Source organism: Octopus sinensis, linkage group LG6 (genome assembly GCF_006345805.1).
Source record: "Octopus sinensis linkage group LG6, ASM634580v1, whole genome shotgun sequence".
Lineage (NCBI taxonomy): Eukaryota > Metazoa > Mollusca > Cephalopoda > Octopoda > Octopodidae > Octopus > Octopus sinensis.
Window position 1 is genome coordinate 78439079 of NC_043002.1, and position 27919 is coordinate 78466997.

The window sequence follows — 27919 nt, forward strand, 5'->3', positions numbered from 1 at the left end:
CTCCTGAAAGAACCAACAACAGCTGGGGTTAATCCTGTGAGAGACTGGCATCCTGTTCAGTGTGGAATATTTTATTTTCAATTGCTTTTATGTTATGGAAACTGGGATGAGCTCTGGCATAAGGCAACAAGCCTCAGACACTAAGATATTATTTTTTGAGACCTGTTTTTTTTTTTTTTTAGTTGCAGAATACTTCCCTCAGATATTTTTCTCTCAGCCCCAATGGATATTCTTAATCAGTATCATTGCATTCCCTCTATTTTTGTATATATTGATCACCGACTAAATTGAATATGCTCTACAGAGAATGTTCTAAGACTTAAACATGTCAGTTGCTTTTACCAGCAGGCTTTAAAAACCAGTTTTATACATTATTTCCTATGATATTCGGATAGTTTGCCAACCAGATTAAGAAACAAATACTGTTGAACTTTTTCAAGGCGTTCATTTAAGTTCTTATATTTTAGATAACTCATCTCTCCCACATTCGATATCTGTGTGTGTGTGTGTGTGTGGTGTGTGTTGTGTGTGTGTGTGTGTGTGCGTGTGTGCGCGCGCTGACGTGTGTTTGCTCATTTGTTCCCCGTCATATCCTACCAGAAGTTTATTTTTTTTACTTTCAGAGTTTCATACGTACATACATATGCTGGAGATTGACTATGATATAGTATAAACATAGCGAATGTAAAATAAATTTGGTATTCTATTTCTACGAGGAATAAAATAAAATGACGATTCAAAAACAACAGAAAAGAAAAACGGCTTTGATTTCTTGTTTTCCCATGTAAAGTTATTAAAATCATAAGTAAATTTTAAAAAGCCTTTTAGAAATTTATTTTATTTGATACTTTCGAGTGCGATTTCACAATATTGCATTCATGGTGAAATTATTATTATTATTATTATTATACCGTGATCTGAAAGAGAGCATCGGGCACATAGTTTAATATTTGCCTTAAAAAATATACTATTAAAATTACTTATTTTACGTGTAAGATCCATTATTTGTGTTTTAAAAAATTATTTTTGAAATTTGGAAAAGATTCAAAAATAAATAGATAAGTATGATATTAAAATATATCTGCGAAATTTACTGCGAACCTCCTTTTAGTCCATGTGGTCCGGAAAGTTCAATTTACTCTAAGATCATGTCGCATTATAACTTCAAAAAGATCACTGTTGTGCCTCCTTCACAGGTAAAATATTTCAAAAGTTATTTTAATGAACTTATATTCGTTGCTTATATGTTGACTGCTTTGTTTTTGGAGTTTGTTTTTATTACTTTGGAAAGCTTACACTATGTTCAGACTTCAAGTTTACACGTTAATCTTTCAATGGGAGTCTAACACGCAGAAGTCTGTAAATACATACAGACATGTAATTAATTTTGTCAAACATTTCAAATATTTTACTAATTTATCAGATATTTCTGTATTTCTCTAAGTTAGCATCATCAATCTTTCTTACGAAAGATAACTTTATTAAGCCATTTCATGAAGGAAAATGTTACTGAACCGTGTTATTCTAAACGAGCCAACTGTTTTGTTACTACGTGGTTATCAGTCTACTAGAAATTGGATGCATGGGATAACGTAGTCCTTGATATATATTGTCTAGATAAAACACAGATGGTCACGAGAACGTCTTTAGTATTACCCCGAAGTACAATCCTCTCATCAGATCCAGATAGATGCAACATTTTTGCGTGAAAATGCCTCAAGGTCCGAGACCCCTAGGTTTTTAATATATTATCATTATCGCATCACTAGACGACGTCGGCAAAATTATTAGGTAATTCTCAGGTCTTACTTTTAACTGCAGGGAAAGACCTCCTAACTCCAGTTTGACAATAAAGTAAAAAAACAGGGCATTACAAGACAATCGATTTACTTCCATTGTCGAATATTTTCGTTCTTTAAATATTTGGATATTTTTATGTCGTTCTTTAATATAAACACATACATACCCGTATGTATGTCTGCCTGTATACTGATGTGTCAGTGAATATGTTTGAGATTAGACCAAAAAAATAAAGCTAAGGCTAAAAATTAAATTAACAAAGAATTCGAATAGTACAAAATGATAACGATCTTTGCATTTTGTGTTTAGGACATTCCCTCTCGCGACGGTGATGTCCTAATCTCAAGGATCGCCCAAATGATATCTCATAGAATTGGACACCACTCGGAAATATATATTAAAATATTGTCAGATGTGTCGCCAGCAGTTCCATCCAATATTTTTCCACCACGTGAACGTGTCCTAAATGGAAAGCGGAGGAGGTGGCTATCGTAGAGTGAGCGCTACACCACATACCTGTATTTAAGTAGTGCCAATATTTTTGCAATCCTTCCACAAAACATTCAGCATGCCTTGTATGTTCTCATATGATAGGATCAGCTAAGTTATAGTCATGCATGACTGTCTGGCGATAATTTGGAGCAATTACTTGGACCAGACATTAGGCCCAGAATAATATATTGAATAATTCCTAAAATTGTTGCTGCTGCTCAATTAGGAACAACTACAAGGAATTCAATCTTGGTTGCTGGATTAATTCCACCAAAATACTGATGTCCCGTGGATTATATGACCAGTATTGTTCTGTGCTTCTTTTCCAGTGGCTCATGAAAGTGAAAGTATTACCTTGTCAAAGGTAGGTGCTGTTCTGGCCAAAATGAAATTTCAGGAATGAAAATAAAATATTGGCTAGATGCTGTAGGCACAAGTATGGCCGTGTAGTTAAAAAGTTAAGTTAGCTTCCAAACTAGTTATGTTTAATTAAAAATAACTTATTTACCTAAGTTTTAACATCATCTCCTTTGAAATAGTCACATTGTACAGCAATATATAGGTCTCAACGTTCCTGCCACTTTTGGAATCCAGCCTGGAAGTCGTTTTCCAAAAGTGAGTTGAAGACCTTCTGCAATTCACTCTGGATCTTAACAATGGTGTTAAAATGGTGACCTTTGAGCTGCATCTTCATCTTGGGGCAAGAGATGGCAGTCTGCAAGTGCTAAACCTGGCAAATGTGGAAGCGATATCATGTTGTTTTTGGTGAGAAACTCACGGGTAAGGAGAGCTCAGTGACGGTGTGCATTGTCATCATGAAGAATCCAGTTCTTCCTGCTCCACAGATCTGGTCGCTTTCGCCGAATGTCCTCCCCCAAATGCTTCAAAACATTGCAGTAGAACTCTCAACCAATGGTCTGGTCCTGGGTTAAGAACTCTCAATGCAAAATACCACATTTCCAGGGGTGAATCACGTGGCAGATCTTCCACATTACTCATTGTCTTCCAGGGACATTCTTCTTTTGAAGTGCGTATGACCTATTGCCTTGTCACCATAAGGTTGCTGAAGCATGTTCAATGTCTCTGTAACAGACTTCCCTAGTTTAATGCAAACTTTCACATTGGCTCTTTGTTCCTGTCCATGACAAAATCACAGACTACGGCATACACGTGATCACAAAACACAAATTTCACAACTTGCAAAGTAAACACAGTGATGTCACTTGGTACACTGCTGCATAAAGGTCACTGTGCATGCAACTGTATGCTGCCATCTGTTGGCACACTGTAGAATTAGTCTGGGAACTTTTTGATACCACTTATGTGTGAATCTGTTTCCTTGTCTTGACATCGCATAATAGTTATAAATGAATGTCATTGTCATGCAAGTAGTGTCATTCATTTCCAGTATTCTGTGAAAACATGTTTGACCAATGATCCGCAAACAGGTGAGGGTTAGTGACTGGAAGAGTATCCAGCTATAAAACATATACCTCAATAAACTCCACCCAACCCAAGTAAGCATGGAAAAGCCAATGTTAAAACAGTGATGATGATGATGATGATCCTGTGTGTCATCGCTACTGAAGTGGATCCACCAAATATTTTAATAACATTGCTAATTTACATGAACAAAGTGTGGCTATTAACAAGCCAAATGTGTGGAATGATAATAGAGGTTACAATGAATGACTTTTGGAGGTCTTGACTTGACAGCATTCACCCGGGGTGGATTGAGCTGGCTTCATTCATCCTCAATGCTGCATCTCTCACAAACGCCGACCAGGCCTGTAGGTGTTGATATTAAGTCTAGGTATTTTGTTTGCTGTAGATGATAGAAAAAGTGCAACACTATCAGGTACAATATAACATTGTTTTAATGGAAACATTAGTTGTAAATGATCCCTAGGCATCATACAATACCATCAATCAAATTGGTTTTCCACCTTTCAATCGTACCCTGCATTTTCTTGATCCACATGTTCATGCAGCTACAAACCATGGTAAATTGCAATGCAATTGTACAAGAAAAAAATAAGACATTGGTACTCATGGCACATAATTACTTTTTTATTTAATCAAGATTATGTGGCATATGCCTTTCCTAATGATGGATTTGAATGATTAAAGGTATATGTTCGTTTGTATTTTTAAAACAGTATAAAACTTGCACTTTCTTCTCATGGAGATGCTCACATGACCTGCTGACAACATATGAATACATTCTTGCAGCCCTGGAGGTGAAGAAGCACCCATTGTTTTTGCTTCTGGTCAACACACTTTTATTTATTTACACAACAATGAATTGGAAAAATTTAACAACAATTGAGAATTAAGTACCTAGTCAAAAGTTATGGAAAGTTAAGTGGGAGGCCATGTAAGTTAATTTGGTTGATGGAAACTGAAAGAAATCTATTGTATGTGTGTGTCTCTTTGACTTGACATTGTATGATAGTTGTAAATGAGTGTCACTGTCATAAAAGCAGTGTCATTCATTTCCAGTATTGAATACAAACGTCTGGAAATGCAGAAATATTGTGCTTGAAGACAAGTACATGTTGGTCACAGGAAGGGCATCCATCCTTAGAGAATCTGCGTCAATGAACTTCATTCAACCCATGCAAGCATGGAAAAGTGGATGTTAAGATGATGAGACCCTGGTCACAGGAAGGTCATCCAGCCACAGAAAATCTGCCTCAATGAACTTCATCCAACGCATGCAAGTATGGAAAAGTGGACATTAAAAAGATGATGAAACCCTATAATCTGCCTTGCTAAATATTGTCAGTCCAACTGAATCAAAGTACATGATCGTAGGCATTTCAGTCATGACCACCATCATATATTTTCATAGATATGTAAGTCTTCCTTATTTGTGACAATGTAGAGGATCCTTCATTGGTCTAAAGATAAGTGAGTTGATCTCAGGTGTTCTACTAGTCTACTCCTGTGCCATAGGTCTACTTCAGGTTTGGTTTGTAGTGCCAAACAGTGATCAAAAAATTTTAAGGGGTAGGCCCAAGAAAACGGACAAAGTGATGAGAAAGGATCTACAAATGTTGGGACTCACAGAGGGAATGACAGGGGACTAAGACTCTTGGTGGTTTGAAAAAATATATCAAGCTAAGTAAAAGTGTGGTTGCTCTTGCATACAGGCACATCCCTTGCAATCTTCTGCTGAGTATCCCTAATTTTGCAGGCTCGTAAGTGCTTGTGCCGCATAAATAGCACCTGTGCCAGTACTGTGTAAAAGCACCCAGTACACTCTGTAAAGTGGTTGGTGTAAGGAAGGACATCCAGACATGGAGCCTGAGCAGCCCTTCAGCTGCTTAGCTCCTGTCAAACTGTCCAACCCATGCCAGCATGGAAAACAGACGTTAAATGATGATGATGACAACGAAACTAGTATTAGAATGGTTTTAAAATGTGTGCATAGTTTGTTAGAAACAGATATATGTACAGTGTATTGAAGACACTACAGCTTTACGGATTTTCTGATGTTCTACATATGTATTTATTTGTAGTTTTTATATTTCACAAATGCCTTTTGTTTTTTTTTTTGTTTCTAGGATTTTATTGACATTATTTTGTCAAAGACACAGCGTAAGACCCCGACAGTTGTTCACAAACATTATAAGATTTCAAGGATCCGGCAGTTTTATATGCGCAAGGTGAAATTCACACAACAGAACATTCATGATAAGTTAACGCACATAATAAATGACTTTCCGAAGTTAGTTGTAAGTACTTCTTTTTCATTTTTACAATACACTGATGAATAGATTTTTTTTTTTCTGCTGAACTAATCAACTATATAGTTGTATTTTGAAAAGGTCATTATGCCAATAGTTCTGTTTAACTTCTTTTATTATTATTATTATTAGTGAACTAGTTAAGGCAGTAAGCTGGCAGAATTGTTAGCATGCTACACACAATGCTTAGCTGCATTTCTTCTAGTTTTATGTTCCGAGATCAAATACTGCTGAAGCTGAGTTTGCCTTTCATCCTTTTGATATTGATAAAATAAATACTAATTGAGCACTGGGGTCAATGACCCCACCACCAAATTTCAGGCATTGTGCCTATAGTATAAAGAATTATTAGTGAACTAGTTAACCAGTGGTCGATTGACCAAACATTCAAACATACAATTAATTGGTTAAATGGTTTATTAGTTGATTAATGATAAAAAAATAGGACAAGTGCATATGTTTCCACCCCATTTTTTATTTTGGCAATGATGCTTTTGGAACACCTACTTCCATTTCCTGTAACAAATGTCATCAACTACTTCTAAGGAGCCTTACAAGCATTTGAGGGAACTTGTCTCATACTGTGTCTATTTACTACTCTTCTGCATCTGTCACATATGAAGTTTGCTTGTATTCCTTCTGTGCCTCTTGAGCATCCATATTTGACAATGAGCACACTTTATGGAATATCTACTTACTCCTTTTTTGCTTATAAGCATAGTCACTTTCCTGATTGTAGTTGTAGTCTTTCCTGTTAGAACTTCAGCCTTTACTGGGTTTATTTGCAGTCTCTTAATTCTAAATTTCCTCTCTAAATCTTTGACCATTTAACTGGTAGAACTAGGTCATGGAGAAGTTCTGGTTATCTATGGATAACCAGTTTTAATAGTTTTGGTTGTATTCTGGAGGACTATAATAAGCTGAGAACTGTATATGACTTACATGACTCTCATTAACCATTCTGTCCTTAGTTTTCTTAGTGACCACAAGGCTACTAAATGTGTTTCCCTGTCAAAGGTCTTCTCCAAGTCAACAATACCTAGCTGCTAAAATAGTTTAGTCCTTGCTGAATACTTCTCCAGTAATTGGCTGATTAGGAAATTGGTATCTGTGCTGCTCTGTCCCAATTTTCTTCCTCATTACCTTGTAATATGATTCTTTTCAGTAACTTTCATAAGCTGGTCCATCAATTTGATGCCTCCAGCTGCTTTGCTCTTGTAATAGTTGATGATATTGATGTACCAGTTCATTTAGTATGACACCTTTCCCTCCTCCCTGATTGACTATGCATGTGATTAGTGTGTGACTAAATATTTTAGGCTTCTGTGAAACTAGCCCTGATGTTACTGTTATTCATTATTGAGGAGTGTCTCATAAAAGTGATCCTTCTCTTCATCTGCCAGTACTGAATGTGGTGTATATGTTGAGATAATGTTACTGTTGTGTTGTCCATGAATCACCACCTAAGATAAATTATAAATTATTCTGTCATGTACTTTATTTACTTCAGTTACTCTATCCATTTCTCAGCCAACAGTATATGTACTCCATCACTATTCCCACTCAGAAGCATATGTACCTTTGTTCCTTGTCTGTGAAGGTTCCTTCTAGATTCTTGAACAAAGCACACATCAACTTGTCTCAGCTCCAGAATCTTTACAGTCTCTCCTAATTTACTTTTCATAACGTTGCTGTTCATAATAACTGTAGTCAAAACAGTTTATTATACTCTACATGTGAAAAAGAAAATTGCCTGATGTGAAAACACAAAGAACTGTAACAATATTTATAATTACTAGTTTTACCATGTAATTCTCATATATGATACTTTGCATAGTTTTGTCATGTGGCTTCAGTTGTGTGTAACACACATAACCACAATTACCATTGTATAGGCTTCCTTTAAAGTTAAAATAAATACATAGATATAAATTTTAATATTTGGTGTATCAAGTTAGGTTTAGACACAAAGTTTTATATTTTGGATTTTCAAACAGTGAAAAAAAGGGGCTTGCACACAGTGACAGCTTGTATTATTTCATGAAATAAAAAATTATATAAGGATTTTTTCTTTCTACACACACTTTATATTATTCTGTGTTATTAAATATATGCTCTCAGATTAAAATTCCTTTATGTAACTTATAGGATGTTCACCCATTTTATGCTGATCTGATGAACGTTCTCTATGACCGGGACCATTACAAACTTGCTCTGGGACAAATAAACACAGCTCGACATCTAGTTGACAAGTAAGTACTTTGTGTGTGTGTGTGTTTTTTTTTAAGCATTTTCTTTATATTTTTGCTATGTAATAGATACCATTTCACCTTGTGTCATTCGTCAAATTACTCTATTACCAGTTTTGCAGGTATGGCTGTGCAGATATGATCTTGAATGCCACTATGTGATACTTTGGGCAAATGTCTACTGTAGCCTTAAAACAATGCCTTGTGGGTGGAATTGGTAGACAGAAACCATATGGAAACCTGTCTTGTGTGTGTGATGTCCTTCCTGTTACATAAAAGGAAGGACTTCAGACTATTTTACAATCTTCCTACTGCTAATTTTTACCTATTTTTCAAGTAATTGATTTTTTTTATCCCAGTGTTCTTTGAAAATACAGAGCTATGCAAAGATTTGTTAGCTGGGAATGTCAACAATGTCACACTTTTACATTTTTGTTTAATGCTTTTGTGCAAGGATGTAGAATGCAAATGTTCAAACAGGTACACATACGTACAGAGACAATATATGATAGTGAAGTTAATAAGTTTGTTTCACAACCCCGTGGTCTTTCAGTCCAAACTGAGTGGCATCTTGGGCAAGTGTCCTCTATTACACTGCCAACCTTGTGAGTGAATTTAGTTGATGGAAACTTTACCCACCCCTCGTACTTTAATCTCCTCATCTCTACTCACCTCTGATTTTCTAGTCTTGTGAGCTATATTGTGACTCCAACATGTTGTTCATATGCTGGTGCCACAAAAAAAAAATGCTTTTTTTATGCTAGTGCAACTCAAAATGTATGCAGTACTCACTGTGAGCAGACATTAAACCTCAACACAGTCCTGCAGTTCATTAGATCCTGTCAAACCATCTAACCCATGCCAGCATGAAAAACAGACATCCAGCAATGATGATGAGGAGGAGTGGAGGAGGATGATATTGACTGTGGTTAAGAAATTCACTTTGCAAGCATGTGCTTTCAAATTCGATCCCACTGTGACACTTTGGGCAAGTATCTCCTACTATGGCCTCAGTTTGACCAATGCCATGTCTGTGAAATTTAGTAAATGGAAACAGTACAGAACCCTATTGCAGATGTGTGTGTATATACATTACATACATATTTACATGTATATATGTATGAATGTGTATGTTTGTGCAGGTGTTCTGTTCGTCTGCATTGACCCAGTGACATTTATGTCCTGCATAAACAAATGTCACTCTTTTAACTTGCAAAGAGCAGTAGATTGTAGTATCTTACTTGAATACAAGTGGATAATTGGTGTCAGTTGGAGCATCTAGCCTTAAAATTCTGCCTCATGAACTCTTGTCCAACTCATGACAGCATACATAAAAATGATGATAATGATGAAGATGCCTCATTGTATAACAGATTTCATTGAATTTATTTGCTCACAATATTATTTTCTAGAATGTAAGTTGCAGTTGTTTATTTAACTTACTTTAGTTTATGTGATTATATATATATATATATATGCATTAGCTGTGTGAAGGTGCATGGCTCAGTGGTTAGAGCATCGGTCTTACGACCGTGAAGTTGAGTTTGAATCCCAAACCGGACTGCGTATTATGTTCTTGAGCAAGACACTTTATTTCACGTTGCTCCAGTTTTACTCAGCTGTAGAAATGAGTTGCGACATCACTGATGCCAAGCTATATCAGCTTTTGCCTTTCCCTTGGATAGCATCAGTGGTGTGGAGAGGGGAGGCTGGTATGCATGGGCAACTGCTAGTCTTCCATAAACAACCTTGCCTTGACTTGTGCCTAGGAGGGTAACTTTCTAGGTACAATCCCATGGTCATTCGTGACCAAAGGGGATCTCAGAGCTGTGTGGTAAGTTCATTTTTCAATCACAGTCTTAGGTTCAGTCCCACTGTGCAGCACCTTCGGCAAGTATCTTCTACTAGAACCCTGGGCCAATCAATGCTCTATGAGCGAATTTGGTAGACAGAAACCCTGTGTGGAAGTCTGTTGTGTATGTGTTTATATGTGTGTGTTTTGTGTTGTGCTTTGTTCTCCTACTGCTTGACTATTAGTGTTGGTTTGTTCACTTCCCTGCAACTTAGAAGTTTCACAAAGGAAACTGACAGAACAAGCACTTGAGTCAATCTGTTCAGCTAAACCCTTCAAGGTGGTGTTCCAATGACTGAAGCTAGTAATAGATAAAGATATATTTTTCACTATAGAAGACATCATTGAAATTGCGAAAAACATGTAACCTGTGTATTTGTTTATGCCCTGACTACATTGTAGTAAAGGGTAAAAATTTTGTTCTATCAATGGAAATTGTAAGAAATCAAATGAACTAAAATCTTAAGATAATGCGGTTATAATTTAGGATGTTAACATTTTTGTTGTCTGAAGCAACAGTTTACCTGTGCAATATTTCTATGTATGTATGTGTAGCTTTAGTTTATTTTAAGACTAAAATTGAGATGTTCCCATTGCAGTGTTTCAAAGGATTATGTTAGACTTCTGAAATATGCTGATTCACTTTATCGATGCAAACAATTGAAAAAAGCAGCTCTAGGAAGGTAAGCTTTTGCTATATTTAACTTGGTTAAATACAAATCTACTGTTTGGAATTAACATTGAACAGTAGTAATATAATTTAATTAACCCTTTCGTTACTATATTTCTGACCGAATTACACCCCTTATGTGTTTCAATTAATTTCTAACGTAATCATAAATTTAGTCTGGTTTCATTAAACAACTATAACTTTTTTATTTGTCAATATATTAATCTGATTTTTGGAAGATAATTTAATGAAATATTCTCAACCAGTTCTATACTATAATTTTTGTCACAAAGTGACTCTAATTGCAGGTAGATACAGGTAAATTCAACAAAATATAAAATTATTAAAATTTTGTTCAAACATCGCTATAGAAAATGGGTTATTGGGTATACAACAAAATTTTACGATAGAATTTGTTATTCTGGGTAACTTTCTGATACCCATAATAATATTTACGGCAAAATAGTCTTAATTTCATTTAAGGTTGTGGGAAACCACAAACTATCGTTTCTTTCGCTTTGTTTACGTTTAGCGTAACGGTTCGTTTTCGCCGTAATGATTTCAAATAGGCTCAATTGAAAAAGTAAATAGAAATAGTCTAAGGCTTTACTCTTCTGGGAAAGTCTGTGACTTGGTCCAGTTTCTTCAGAAAAATCACCAAAAGAAACAGTTTTTAAATTTTCACTCCATTCAGGTGCCAATTCGTTTTCTTTATCTGTTTTCACTTTCGGAAAATGAAACATCAGATTCATTATCAAATACCATGTGCTTTTTTTTTTTCAGTCATAGAGTTAGATTTATGAAGGTCTTCAGTAGAAAATCCTTCGAATTCTGACTCGCTGTTTGATATAATGAAATTCGTATCCATTTTTTGTCAGAATTACAAATTTTGAAAACACAATAGGAACAAATTTCGGAAAAAAATCTCTCAAAATTCACGGAATTAAAATTACACTTCGATTATTGTACAAAACTGTAGTTGAACTGTTTACGAAGTATAATACGTGTTTTCACGAATGTACTAAAGAGATTTGCTCTGATATTCTCATTTAAATATGAATAGGTAAATATGGGCGGGTTTGGGCGGTTTGGTAACGAAAGGGTTAAAGAACATATTATACAATTGTATATTATATGCATTTCTAGAATGGTGACCATTTTGAAACGTCAGAAACAGAGCTTGGAATATCTAGAACAAGTTAGACAACATTTATCTCGTTTGCCATCCATTGATCCTACTACCCGAACTCTTCTTGTCTGTGGATTCCCTAATGTTGGAAAATCAAGCTTTATTAATAAGGTTTGTATAAATGTTTTTCCAAGTGTTTGTAGTTACTGAACCAACCAACTTCTCTCTCTGAGAACTGAAGACAGATTTAATCAACAGATCCTATTTGATTTCAAATGTTAAATGTTCTGTTACTACTTTCAAATATTTATTCTTTTTCCTTATTATGATTAACATGAAGACAGTGGATTAGCAGACTTGTTAAAATCCTGCTAGGTGGACTTTGCCTTTCATCCTTCAGTTCAAGTACTGGTGACTCGTCTCCAAATGTTTGTCCTTGTAATAATGTCAGAAACAATTATTATGATTAACCCTTTAGCATTCAGGTTTCTGTGTCAAATGTAATGCTTATTTATTCACATAGATTTGAATTAGTCATACATTACATTATAGCTTTTAGACTTCAGTGACGTAATTGTTTATTTTTAGAATAATAGTGTAGAGTAAGCCTGAGAGGTTGGATCTGGCAAGTTTGAAGATAAAACAAATAGATTATTTTGGCTGGATATGGCTGATTTAAACACCGAAGGGTTTACGATAAGATACAGTGACCAAATGTTAATATGTTGAACTAGTAAACAAAAGATATCAATTTTAACCTGTATTGACCCCTGGTTGCTTTTTCACAACACAAAACCTGCTCTTGTTTGTTTGAACATGAACTTGCCAGGAAACATCTGACTGAGCATACGAAATGTTTAGTAGGTAGTCGACATCCGTAGCTAACAGTTGCATACTGTCCTTTTCTTCTAGATTTTGAAAGCTTACCATAATGTTTAATCTAAATACAGTGAAATTTTAAGACTTCATCTTTTTATGGGCATATATGGGTTAAATGCTCTCGTTGACATAGGGTGTCCTTAAGAGGAGTACATTACTCTCTTTTATCCACTCTACCTAACTGATAAGAAATGCCACTTCTTCATGGCTGAGTTGTTGACATTTGAAAATATTGCTGTACTGGTGTATTTAAATATCTGAATGTGTTAATCAGTGTTTATTGTTTCTAATATCCACTTATTATTCTTGTAATAATTTTAACTTCTAGATTACACGAGCCGACGTTGAAGTGCAGCCTTATGCTTTCACAACCAAATCGTTGTTTGTTGGACACACTGACCATCGGTATCTACGTTGGCAGGTAAGATATCTATTTTGTGAAAAGTTTCGTTTCAAAATCTTATTTTCCGTTAATGTTTATTTCTTCTTTTTATTTTCAAAATATATATAAGTAACATATTTTCCGGCCAACATATAGTGTAAATTCAAACATCACAGTCTTTCCAAATCCAGTTGCTCTTCACATGGAATTTTTGGTCCTCCAAAATCGTCTCTGAGAGTTTACCTCACTTTTTCTGCTGTAAATTTTAGTTTGAAAAATTTGACTTTTATGCCAGAAAATATGGTATGTTTGATTTTATATTTGTCATAAAGGAGTGATCTTAGTTATAACTTATTTATTAGTGACAGTTATGGTATATGTATAAGCAGATATTTTTGTCACTTAAAAGAATTATAACTAGAGTGCATTGAAAATACTTGGTATTCAGTTGTGAGACAGGTTGAACAGAAGTGGGTTGAGAAAGCATCTTGCTTTAAAACTTCTGTGACTATATTTCCAAAGAAATACACTATCTGTTGTAATAATTCTGATAAGTATTTCTATAAGTTCAATACTAAAGTCTCACCCTGAAGCTTAAATCATACAACGTTCTTAATTCCAGAATCTTGTTCAACAGCATAATCCAAGTTCCTACAATGAATTCAATCACAGCTTTGTTAAACAGTACTGTTTGTGTGATCATTGAGTTAAGTCACATGACCTACAGCATCATTTTTGTTACGTATGAATCAACATTTCATCTGTACCCTATTTCTTAGGAATGTGGAGCACATCATCATTTAACATCCATTTTCCATGATGGCATGGGTTGGATAGTCAGAGAGCCATGCCAAGCTGCACTATCTGCTTTAGCAAGGTTTCTGTAGCTAGATGCCTTTCCTAGTGCTGGGAGTATATATAATAACTACTCTCTGAAACAATTTATATTCTAAACGCTATTTTTTCTGCCTTTCCAAATAGGTTGTTGATACTCCAGGTATATTGGATCATCCTTTAGAAAATAGAAACACTATTGAAATGCAGGCCATTACAGCATTGGCTCATTTAAAAGCTGCAGTACTGTATATTATGGATATCTCTGAACAATGTAACCAAACAATTGATGAACAGGTAAGAGTTTGTTTGTAAATACACACAGTGGCTGTCTCTATTTTAGCTCTTATTTACAGTTGACGGATATTTATCCTCATCTTGTTTGTTGTTAACACAACGTTTCGGCTGATATACCATATGGTGTAGTGGTTAAGAGCACGGGCTGCTAACCCCAAGATTCCGAGTTGGATTCCAGGCAGTGACCTGAATAATAATAACAACAACAACATTGAAAAATACCTTAGGAATGAGAACCCAGGTTTGGAATTTCCCCAAGACACCTGATGAAGGCTGGAGAGTATATCAGCCAAAGCGTGTTAACAACAAGATGAGGACAAATGTCTGTCAATTGTAAATAATGTACATAATTCCTCATCTCTTAACCCTTTCATTACTGTATTTATTTTGAGATGCCCTGTGTTTCTTTCAATCACTTTAAATATAACAAAGAATTTGGTAAAATAACTTAGTTATCATTCAGCTAGTATTGGGAGCATAAATTTTAATTCAAAACTTATGAAAACAAGACATTTGTACTCAGAGCCAGAGCTGGTTTCAACCGGGTTGGTAATGAAAGGGTTAAATATAGAATTCCTTTTTAGCTGTTACTATCACAACTGCTGTTTGTTTGAATTAACTGAGAATTGTAATGTGAATTAGCATTGGCTAAAAAACATGTAAACATTTTGAATACAATATGATATAAAGGAATCCAAGAACAAATCTCCTCCACATCCAAACTAAACTTAACACATGCTGAATGGGTAAATGTGTTAACTATTATATTACTGCTTTGTTTTCTTCTTACTACCCTTTTTTTACTCTGCTATTGGGTGGTTGACATAAAATCCTTCATTTCATTGATTTATTAAAAAAGTATGGATTTACAGACTTGGCCAACACAAATTTAAGTATCTAAAATAATTGGGATTATTTAGGTTGTCTAATGCAGTGGTTCCCCACTTAGAGTAAATGAAAAGTATTTTGGTGCACTTTGTGTATAAAGTTAAAAATGAAAATATTATAAATGGTATTTATATATTTTATATAAATGTGAATGATTTAACTACAGAAATATATTAACCATTTCATTACCAAGCTTGCAATGAAATACACTGCCTATTAATATTTATAAATTATATTCATGCCGTGTGGAAGCACTCCGTCGGTTACGACGACGAGGGTTCCGGTTGATCCGATCAACGGAACAGCCTGCTTGTGAAATTAACGTGTAAGTGGCTGAACACTCCACAGACACGTGTACCCTTAATGCAGTTCTCGGGGATATTCAGCGTGACACAGAGAGTGACAAGGCCGGCCCTTTGAAATACAGGTACAACAGAAACAGGAAGTAAGAGTGAGAGAAAGTTGTGGTGAAAGAGTACAGCAGGGATCACCACCATCCCTGCTGGAGCCTCGTGGAGCTTTAGGTGTTTTTGCTCAATATTCATGCCGTACCTATACACACACCAGTGCTTACAGGAGGTAGCCATATGTTTACTGACCTAATCTCATTGGTTTTCTTTCAGTTTGCCAGCTGTTTACTTTTCCTTGTATGCTTAATTTATATATTATATATATTTTTGCTTTAAATTTTCAGATAACTTTATTTGAAAGCATTAAACCTTTATTTGTGAATAAACCCATCTTAGTTTGCATCAACAAAATAGATGTTCTGAAATTTGAAGACCTCCCAGAAACTACACAGGTAATTTGTTTCAACACACATAATCTCTCTTTCTCTCACATTAAATATAATAATGTAGTATGAATTATTTTAGGATACTTCATATGATATATTTTATAATTACATTTGTTCCTTTAAATCATGCACATGACACGAAGAAATAACATAGGGCTAACTAGTTGGTCCTTTTATGAGATAAAGCAAGTGGGACCTTTTATGAAATAAAATGTGATAGGATCAATGTTTGGTTTGATCTAGTTTCTGAAACATAAAATGAATGTGTAATAAATCTAGTTTGGATGCTAGTTAGTCTTTTGATGCTATATATACTACATATAAATAGGTGTACTTAAAATTGCTTCAGTCTAAAATAGAGTACACAGCCAAGGAAAGTTCTTGAAAATTATAACTTATATTTTCTACCCTGGAATTTTTTAGACTTCATTTACATTTTGTTTTTTAGTAGTTTCTTTCTTTGGACTGTGGCCATACTGGGGCACCACTTTCAAGTGACTTTACTTTTTTTTTATCAACCCCAGTGCCTTGTCTGGTACTTATTTTAGCAACTTCTATTTATTGAATAGCTACATCTACCTATGAAATTCCACAAAGTCATTTTGTTTTGTGTGTGTACATGTCTATGCATGTATGAATATATGAAACAGTACTGAACTACAAGCAGTAATGTTTGTTGACATCCTCTTCAACAAATTGTCTTCGAGATTTTAACTTTTGAAGATGAGTGGAATGAAAAAAACTCACTTGAAAAATAGTTAAGAATTAATAAGAGTTAGCTACAGGGTACTTTCAGTAGACCAGTACTTCAAAAATATGTATTTGTTTAATCCACACTAGCATAGAAAAATGTATTTGAATCAAATGAATGCAATTTATTAAAAGTATTTCATAAATTTATAAATATTCAAATATATGGTAATGGTTGTGTGTTGTTAATTTTAAAGGCTTCCATCAAGAAAATAGAAGAGGATAATGTTCCAATAATGTATATGAGTACACTCACTGAAGAAGGAGTCATGAATGTCAAAAATGAGGTAAGTGTTTGAATATTTGTCATTGGTCTGTGGCCATTCTGGAGCAATGCATTGAAGGGATTCAGTAAATCAAAATGATCACACTACATTTTTTTTAAAGTCTGATACTTGTTTGCTTTTTGTGGATCTGCAAAGTTTCAAAGACAAACCAACATTGGTTGTTAAGTGTTGAGCGACAAACATACCAACACACACACATATGCACACGAGTGATGGGCTTCTGTACTGTTTGTCTACTAGGTATACTCATACAGCATTGGTCAGCCCAGGACAATAATAGAAGATACTTGACCAAGATGCCATGCAGTGGGACTGAACTTAAATTCAAATGGTCACAAAGCATATTTCTTAACCATACAGCCATCCCTTAAGTCTAAAAATACTGACATTTTTTTATTTATGTAATTTAACTTTAATATTACTACTGTTCTTTATGAACCAATACTAAAGGGGGAAGCCTCCATGTGGTCAGTTGACCTGTTAGAAACAGTAGCCACATTTCTTTTTAATCAAACCCTACCATATTAGTAGAATATATATCTAGATATTTAAAAAGAAAAAAAAAAGAGGATGGTCAAACCTGAAATGGTTTGACCATAGGTTTTGCTCTTGAGAATTAACACTTAAAAGTATTTTAGTATTAATTTGTAATTTATTTGGTGTTGATGAAAAAATTTGTTTTACCTGTCATGATTCGTTTTATAATATTGAGCTGGCAATGAGGAAATGTTATTTTCATATTTTGTCTAATCTAGGCTTGTGATCGTCTGTTAGCTTATCGAGTGGAAACAAAGATTCGTCAGAAAAAAGATGACTTATTATCGCGATTGAGAGTTGCAGTGCCAAACAAGAGAGATGACAGGGTAAGGTTTCTGATGTTTTACCAGAATGTAATCAAAATATGATATTTGCAATTTAATGTTTGTTACAGAGTTTTGTTTACTCTGTTTCTTGAAAGACACCTTGACCTATGGAAATCTTCCTTTTGGATGACTGTTTCTCTTTCTTACACGGAGTTTTGTTGTGAATCGTAATATGTGTTTAACTTCACATCTTGAAGGAATAACAGTAGATAAAGCAACTCACTATAACCCCCACACCTTCTTAAAATTGGAATTTAAGGACAACGTACCAATTCTGTTATGAGGAACAAAAATATATAAACAGTAAAACCACTAATTATAGTAAGATAATCTGTGATGAAATGTTGATTTTTTTTTTTTTTTTTAATAGGAAAGACCAGTTCATATCCCCGAAGCTGTTCTTCAGAAAAGGCAAAAAATGGAAACTGATATGCAAAAGAAGAAATTGGTAAGATTCACTTATTTGTCTTCAGCAGAACTGTTTACATTACTAAACTTATCTACCGAGACTTAAGAGAGTGTGTGTGAAAGTTTTGCCTTTGAATTCAGCTATGGATAAAAGAAATGGAAGATGAATCTTTCTTGCAACACTTGGAATCTGTCATAGTCAAACCCATTATCTTTTACTCACAAATTCAGATGGTGAATTGGCAGAGTCATTTAGAATGTGCTGGATAGAATGCTTTGCAGTATTTCTCCTTTTTCTTTACATTCTGAGTTCAGATCCCACCTTGGCCTACTTAAGTGGTAGACTTAATCCATTACCCAGTTTTACACCACCACCACCATCTGATCTTTGGGTGTCTTTAGCAGAGTCCACTTTGTTGCAAGCATTTGAGCCAGATTTTCAGTTTGAGGATACCTTCCTCCATCCTTTCCTCCATACTCTGAGCTGTAAAGGGTCTTAGGCATTCCCTCCTAATTTAAAGATTACAAAAAAGTTGTAAAACTCCCAGTGAAATATTGCTTACATCTGTAGACGAGTGGTTTCCAATATCTCTGCCTCTCTAACTTCCTATGCTTAATGTATACGACACCCTTAATGTGCCTCTGGCAAATGATGTCAATTGGGTTGTTGAAACTTAAAACCTAATGACATCACAAACTACTTTCTGTGACACTGGTTGGAAACTGGTGTCCTACACCAAATCCAAGCTGGCAAATGGTTTAATAACCAGCAGTCTTCAATTACTAGCTCATAGGTATGTCATTTTTGCTCCTGCATGTCCTCTGAACTAACTAGCTTCCTACTTCACTCTGTCCCATTTTCCCTACTTATCATTCCTACTATGATCACCTCTACTGTCTCACCACACTAAACACTGCTATTATATATATTTAAACTGAACATCAATTTCATTAGTCTGGAAAGACCTGCAAAGATCTCCAGGCATTGCTCCTCCTCCTTCTTTTGATTATTTTATAGATAGACCAAAACATTTCTGTTTCTTTGCAGGAAAAAGACATTGAACAAGAAATGGGAGATGATTACACTTTAGATTTAAGAAGTAAGTATATTACTTGACTGTAAATGTTTAATTGAATTTGTATTAACAGCCATTAGTGTCATGAATATAGTGATATTACCTTTAGAGTGTTAGTAATAATTATTTCTAACAAAGGCAAAAGGCTACAAATTTAAGGGAAGTACAAGACTTAATTGATTAAAAATTAATCCTAATGCTTGACTGGTGCTTCATTTTATAAACCTTGGAAGAAGGCAAGGTAAAAGTGTTTTGGTAAAATTTAAACTCAGCCAGTAAAAGAGTTGTGACTAAATACTTATGAAGTATTTTGTCCAATTCACTGTAATTCACCCTAATAATAATAATAATTTTCTAATATTGGCACATGCTCTGAAATTTATGTGTGTGTCGCTGTATTAGTCTGTTACATCAATTCCAGTACATGACCGATGCTTTATTTTATTGACACTGGAAGAATGGTGAAACTGACCTGGGCAAGATTTTAGCTCAGACTATGAAGAGCTAAATATTGCAAGGTATTTTTCCAACACTGCCAGTTCTGCCAGTCCACTTTAGTAACAATAAAAACTATACAAATTAGTATATATTCATTTATTTGTAATTTGTATAGAATATCTTTAGAAATAACAAATATTACATTAAAATAGAGAATGGTTTAAAAAAACCCAACTTGCTAAATACAGATGTAATGATGGTGTTTAGTCTGATTGAATAGAACTTTGAACTAAGGCATGATAGCTGTCTTTTTTTCTTATAGTGTATCTAAGACCATATCTAGAGAATGCTAATTTTCAAGAAAATTCACATCATATCCTGTTACTGGGCCTGGTATAATTGACTTACTCTTCTCACTAAATTGCTGTCCTTGTACAAAAATGAGAAAGAATCATTATTATTTATAGATATACAAAGTTCTTATATTTTAACATATACTAGCACTATGACCTGGCGTTGCCGGGTCATAGTGCTAGTGCATGCATATACAGCTGTGTGCATGCACACATACACGCGAGTACGGTCCAAATCTCCAACCAATCACATACAGCTAGCTGGCATTCAATTGGCGTATCAAGTTTTGGGCATTTTGATTGGGTTTTGGATAGAAAATTCACAAAAAAATCACTTCTATTGATTTTTTAATGGCTTTGTGGGGTGACTGGGGAAATGTAAAGATGTGCACGACCACCCTTGGACGGTTTTGAATGACCATAGAAAGTGCGAGCCCTCTAACTGAAAAATTGTGGATTTCTATAAAGGACACGCACACAGACATTTTGTCGTTTATATATATAGAGATGCCCATAAAAAATGAAGTCTTAAAATTTCACTGTATTTTGATTAAACATGGTAAGCTTTCACAATCTGGAAGAGAAGGACAGTATGCAACTGTTAGCTATGGGTGTTGACTACCTACAGAACATTTCATATGCTTAGATGCTTCCTGGCAAGTCCATGTCCAAACAAGAAGGAGCAGGTTTTGCGTTGCAAAAACTCAACCAAGACTAAACCAAGGATGTCGCGTGTGATTTGAAATGTCATAAAATACTCTATTATAGTGTTTGATTACATTCTGAGTTCAAATCTTACTCTAACAGTCAAGAACTGGAATCCATGTAAAAACACCCAGCACACTCTGATAAGTGGTTGGTGTTAGGAAGGGAAAATCAGATTGGAGTCTGGTGCAGCTCACCAGCTTGCTAGCTCTGGTCAAACCGTCCAACCCAGCATGGACAATGGATGTTAAATTATGATGATATATCTTTGAAGGCAGGGATCTCCAGCATGGTCACAGTCCTCAAACTGAAACTAGTAAAATAGAATGAAAATGATTTGAATTGTTCCCATTGTCTACTATCTATTTCTAAACTTTTGTTACAGAAACCTGGGATTTGATGAATCCAGAAGAAAAATATGATGTCATGCCAGAAATATGGGAAGGACATAATGTAGCTGATTTTATTGATCCAAATATAATGCAGGTTAGTTAATCTCAGACTGATTGCATTGTGTAGTCATTATCAAATATAATACTTAGTATTTAATTCAATTATACCATGGTGTAACAAATTGTAAATCTTACTGATGTTTGCATAGTAAATAATAATGAATGTTATTAAAACAAAAATAGCAGTAAATTTAGAATACGACAAAGTTGTATTATTTTAACATTCACTTTTCCATGCTTGCATGGGTCTAATGGAATTCTTTGAAGCAGAAAGGCTGATTCAAGTGAGGTAATATTTTCCCATCGCCGGACATGTTTCCATAGAAAATCGTAAATGGACACCACTTGTATGGCAGCGATACTTATTTACAACTATCTTGTGATGTTAAGAAGACACACACACTCATGTACATGCATACATTCACATACATATCTGACAGGTTTCTTTTGGGTGCCACCTCCCAAATTCACTTGTAGTGTTTTGATTGGCTTGAGGCTATAGTGGAAGACACTTGTGCAAGGTACCACACAGTGGGGTTGCACCCAAAACCATGTGGTTGGCTGAATAAGAGCATTGATATAGACATAACTGATTTGGAGAGAAAGCCTTGCAATAACTGATACCCAATTAGTATACTTTTGGCTGCTATGTACTGCTTTTACTTTATCCAAGTCTGGCTGAAGGCTTCCATTCTTACTTGATATTTCTTTTACTAGTCTCTCACTGTAGGCTATATATTGTTAGCTAACCAACCATTCCACTTAGAGATGGATTTTTACTAATGCACTCAAAATAGAGCAATCACAGACAGTGTAACTCATTAACATATATATAAAAAAAACTGTATATTTATAATGAATTGTAATAAACAGCAAATAAGTAATTTTCTTGTAAAAAATAAAATATATATCTTGTTTCATAAATTTAATTACCATGCCAGTCTAGCAGGCCTTGAATGAAATAATTTATAATTGTACCACTATCATTTGTATTCTGTCTGTGAGCAAGAAACTCATCTGGTATTGCTTCAGTTGGCCTGACTGAGAGGCTCCGGTGTTAGTCAAGATGTCCAGCTGTAAAAATTACTCCAACAATGCTAGGATGGAAACAATATAGAAGAAAGCCCATAAAATGTTTGTTTTGTCTTTTGTGAAAAACATGTCTGGTTGTCCTTGGTTGCAGGGTTATCAACAAGGAAGGGCATCCAGCTATGGAAAATCTGTCGTAACATATTCCATCATTTAACCCTCACTTTTATTACAAGCATTTTAAAATGGATGTTAAATTATGATGATTGGGGGGGGGGGGCAAATTTTTACTTTTTATATTACAATTCAAATGTATTTGAATATTTTTCTTTTTAAATTTTCAAATGGTGTTAAGTCTAACAATTGTATTTATAGAAACTGGAAGCATTAGAGAAAGAAGAAGAGCTGAGAATTGCTGCAGGATATTATAACAACTTAGATGAAGAAGAGGATGAAGACATGAAGAAAATTAGAAAAGCTGCCGCCAAGTAACTAACCTTAATGATTTTTGCTTAAATTTGCTAATTTTAATGGTCAATTTTGTTTGTTTCAAAAAAAAAAAAAAACTATTTTCATGGCTTTATTCGTACTATGTGTTACTTAAGCATTAATAAATATTAATCTTGTTGAGGTGGACTTTGCCAAAAATATGCACTGATGAAGTTGATGATTAGTATGATTGACTATAAGCTTCCCCTAAAACTTATGACCTTGTACCTTTGTTTATAGATCAATATTATTAGGGTAATGGAAAGGTCCTTTTACTTTCTGCATTCAAATCTGACTGAAGTTGAGACTTGACTTTTCACATCTATATGGTTGATAACAGAACTACTGATCATTTCATGAGACTGAGTTAATCGACTTTCTCCTTTCTCTAAAAATACTACTGTTGTTGAGGGCATTGGATGGCAGCATCATTAGGGCATTCAATAAAATACCTTATGGTATCTTCCAGTTCTGAATTCATATCTTGTCAAGATCGAATTTGCCTTTCAGTCTTCCAGGGTCCACTAATACAAATCAAGTATTGAAGTTGATTTAGTTGACTAACTTGTACCCTTCAGATTTGTGACATTGTGCCTATGTCTAGCATGAAGTGGGCTCTCTGACGTTTGTGCTTTAATTATGAATACTTAGAACATTTTTTCTACTTTTCTTTCATTCAAACCTTATGGAGACATTATTGTGATACTTGCTATTATTTTCTATGATCTTGTTAAACCAACTATATAAAGCAGTTTCAATTCCCAATTTAAATCACATTCTAATTTCTTTGGTTCATCAACCCATAGCTTTCTTCTGTAGATTTGAAACTTTATACCTTTGTTAAAAATTGCTTTTATCTAATCAGCAAGAGAAATTCTACATGTTTCCTTAACCTATTGAAAATAGCAACCAATTTGTCCTCTTACCACACTCAACTACTTTTAAGAAAACAGAAGAATACAATGCCTGATGTAGTCTGCAACAAATCAATTGCATTTTGTGGTATCCAAGTCTGTCTTCGGCAGATTTTATGATTTGGTCAGTAGGGAAAGGACAGATGACTTGTCATTTTTCAGAGCCTGTAAGACTGGTGGAGGGAAAAGTCATTCTCAGATTGGAGAACTTAGAATCTTTGCAACAGAGTGGACTCTGTTAAAGGCACTTTGTGGACTGGTCAGGCTCTTTATTTCACTGTTCACTAGTTATCAGTAAGAAAGGATTGAATTGTAGTGATTTCTCATAGAAAAATGGATAACATGAATACTAAAATTATTTTTCTTTCATATTTTTTAATACTCCATCCCTATTGTTTTTAAATAAATAGTATTGTATTTTAACGTGTGTAAGGAACCCTTTTTTGTTAAAAATTAGGTTTTAAAAATATGGGAGTTTCTTATACATGAATAGTATAATAATCCCTTATAAAACCTTTTTTCCAAATTTTAAGCCCCCAAAATTAGGGGTTTCTTTGTACATGAGGGTGCCTTATATGCGTTAAAATACGGTATTTTAATTATCAGCAAAGTTATCGTTCTTGCTTTTCTTTTCTATGCTGGCATGGGTCAGAAACTTGTTGAGGTAAATTTTCTTTGGCCAGCCTTTACTTACCTTGTTTTCCACTTAAGGTATTTTCACACTACTGGTCCTCACAAATTGAAAGCAACAAAGCTGCTGAACCTATGGGATTATTACTTACCAGAGAATGACGTTTAAAAAAAACACATGGAAATGAATTCACACACATATACATATATGTTGATATTACGAACTTCTTAAGTTTCCATCTCCACTTGTCACAAGGCATTTGTCAAGTCAAAGCCATAGAAAATACTTGCCTAAGATTCTATCCAATGAGCGAAACTCCGAATGGAACATGGTGATTGCAACAAGAGTGTCAGCTGTCATACCTGTATCTGTTGATTCATCATCATCATCGTTTAACATCTTCCTTCCATACTGGTATGGGCAGAACAGTTTGACAAGCGCTAGTTGGGCAGAAGCCTGCACCAGACTTCTGTGACTGTTTGGCAGGATTTTTACAGCTGGATGCCCTTTGTATCACCAACCACCCAGCAGAGTGGACTGGATGCTTTTTAAGTGGCACCTGCACTGACAGGATCACCAAGTAATTTAAGATTAATCCTGTTAAAATCTTCTTAATTATTATTACTACTATTTTGTTTTCTTTTTTAGAATACATGAAAAGAGACAACTGATGATCTTAGAATCACGAGAAAGGCGAAAGACATCACGAATACCAAGATCTAAATTAGTTGTTGGAACTGTTGGAGATTTGGAGCATCAAATGGATGACTTGGGCTTACAATTAGAACGTGCAGTAAGTTTTTTGTTGAATACATCTTGATTGATTTAACTTCAGTTTTAACCATTTTATCATACAGAATCAGTGTAAGTTATTTTGAATAATATAAATCATTGAAAGAAGTTTATTTAATGTGTATAAATAATTTTTGTTCAAATTATGAAGTGAACTTAAAATTTTCAATTTAGCTGAAATTTATATGACAATATAGAACATGCTGTTCAGAAATTTTACTTAAAATTAGTTGAGCATAGTTATTAATCAGTAATAGTTAGTTTGTTCTCAAAAATTTAACAGACATTTATATACTGATAATATATGTAAGGTTTCTACAGAAAAGCATGTTTTAGTGTGCTGTCATAGTGAGCAAATTCCAGAGTGAACAAAAGAAATCTATTTTATAAAAATGAATAACAAACAAGTTAGGAAGAAGGCTGATTGCCTTGCTGTATATGTGGGATAAATATAAATTAGAATGTGGCTGAGCAATAACAAATCCCACATACACAGTTTCAACACAAAATGAAGTGTTTTTTTAACACCTATGAAAAATTAAAACCTAATGTATATTTTGATTTCATTTCCGTTTCTCCTTTGATTAATTCATGTTGTTTGAAGCCATTCATTCTATAAACATTTCTGTTTCAGGAGAAAAACTATTCAACACAAAGATCCCGTAGTACAACACGCAGGCCTTTGAAACGAAGGAGAGAAGATTCTCAAGCAGCCATGCGTAGCTCTTCCAGGCCTCCTCGAGATCGATCTGGTTTACGAGATGAAACGGTACATAAAATATATTTTTCATCTTAATAGATATGCCATGTTTGTTGGTGGATGTATTAGATGCACCTTAACTTCAGCAGCATATATTCAGGGAAAAACATTCTTAGTGCATTAAAGCATGTAACATAGGACTTGGGGTGATGTTTTTTTGAGACTTTTGTCTTCCATGAAAAGTGTCTTATATGTCATCAAATACAGCAGCTATTTTCTTTCTCCTTACTTGGAATTACTTTGTTCCTTATTGTTAAACAATATCACATCATGGACCTTTCAGTGTGTTTTAAGTATGTCTTTAGTGGTGTATTTAATGGTAGTGGTAGGTGTGTATTTTCTATTTTATGTTCTTGTGTAGGGTTTTCTTTGTTCTTTTGGCATTGACTTTCAAGAAATTTCTGTTCTGAGCATTTGCTTGATGATGCCCTCTGGGAATATGGAGATTGTCATTGTGATCCTCTGTATGATGTGACCATTGTTATTTATTATCGTTGATGCTGATATATAGTTTTGTGGTTTATTTTGAATACTAATATTTACCAGTTTCGTTTTTTCTTTAGTGGCGCTTTTTGTTTAGTTTGATGCAGAGTTTTATTTTAGTTGTGTGTAGTTTTGAATGTTTTGTGGGGTTTTTTTAAGGTTAGCTATTTCTGATGTGTAATTTAGGTTGTAATTTTTACATTGCCTTGTGGGATACGTTTTTCCTTTTAGCTTATGTCTATAATTATTATACTGCAATGTCTCTGTTGTTGGTGATTGTAGGAACTCTCACAGTTTCCCTTTTTTCATACGTTTTTATGTGTTATATGACCACTTCCATTATAAAGAAGGGCTCTTTCTAGTCTGAGTGAGTGAATTTTGGAATGCAGTATCTTGCTAGTAAGACTGCTTTCTGGATTATAATTGCATGAATTTGCATGTTGATAAAATTATGTAGTTCGAGAATGATGTCATTGGTGTTGTATTGCAAAATGTTAAGATTTTTTTCCTGTTTACAAAGTTTATTTTAAAATTTATAGTGTTCAGGCCTGTGATATTACAAAGGGAGACTATCGGTAATGCCCCGGGTTTTGTAGTTGTTGTTAATATTGGTAGTCATGTAAAATAGTGTATTTTCCTGGATTACTTGTAAACGTTTGATTGAGTTTATGTGACTATTTTGAAAATTTTGAAAAACTCTTGTAGAAAGTGGTAAAATACCTTCTAGTATATTGTTAGGTCACTTTGTCTTGAGCAGGGTTTGGTTTTACATTTCTTTCATTCTTCAGGAGATGGAAGGTCAATAAAAAATAGTACCACTAATATACTGAGGTTATTAGTTCCTTAGAGACTTCCCCCTACCAAAATGTCCCAAATTTAGAAGTTAATGTATTTTAATATATCTAAAGTGGCAATTTGGCAGAATTGTTAACACGCCAAAGTTCTTGGTGATATTTTTCTCAGCTCTTTAAACTCTGAATTGAAATTTTGCCAAGGTTGACTTAGCCTTTCATCTATTCATAAGTACTGGGATTGATGTAATCGACTTACTCGTTCTCCTCAAAAATGCTGGCCTTGTGTTAGAAATTATATTTTAATATATCTGTAACTATTAATTAACCATTTCAACTCTTGGATGAATAAATAAATTCATATGATTGTATGTATTGCATATATTATTTTTCACATGTTCATTAAAATCTAATTTTAAATATTTCAGATGGTCGCTAAAGTAAGAAAGATGACACGCAAGGCTATGAAGTCCTTCACAATGGATGGACGTAAAGGAGAATCTGATAGACACATTCATGATTTGAAACCAAAACATATTTTCAGTGGTAAACGTGGTATTGGAAAGACACAGAGACGATAATTTTTATGAGATAAATGCTTGTTGGATGATTTCATTGAGATTTTCTGAATTAAAAAGAAATTCTAATGATACACTGGTTTTACTGTATTTTAATTTG

General features: G+C 34.4%; 1 protein-coding gene across 1 annotated transcript; it reads left to right on the forward strand.

Moving 5' to 3' along the window:
- Window positions 1–1045: 1045 nt before the first annotated feature.
- LOC115213123 (nucleolar GTP-binding protein 1) lies at window positions 1046–27893 on the forward strand. The gene is made up of 17 exons (XM_029782051.2): window positions 1046–1196; window positions 5862–6032; window positions 8193–8296; window positions 10745–10828; window positions 11962–12115; window positions 13152–13244; window positions 14187–14336; window positions 15919–16026; window positions 16968–17057; window positions 17813–17920; window positions 18291–18368; window positions 19377–19428; window positions 21286–21386; window positions 22757–22869; window positions 25064–25208; window positions 25842–25976; window positions 27670–27893. Exons 1-17 carry the CDS (start codon window positions 1065–1067, stop codon window positions 27820–27822), a joined length of 1971 nt encoding a protein of 656 aa, XP_029637911.2. The 5' UTR covers window positions 1046–1064; the 3' UTR covers window positions 27823–27893.
- The last annotated feature ends 26 nt before the right edge of the window (window positions 27894–27919 follow it).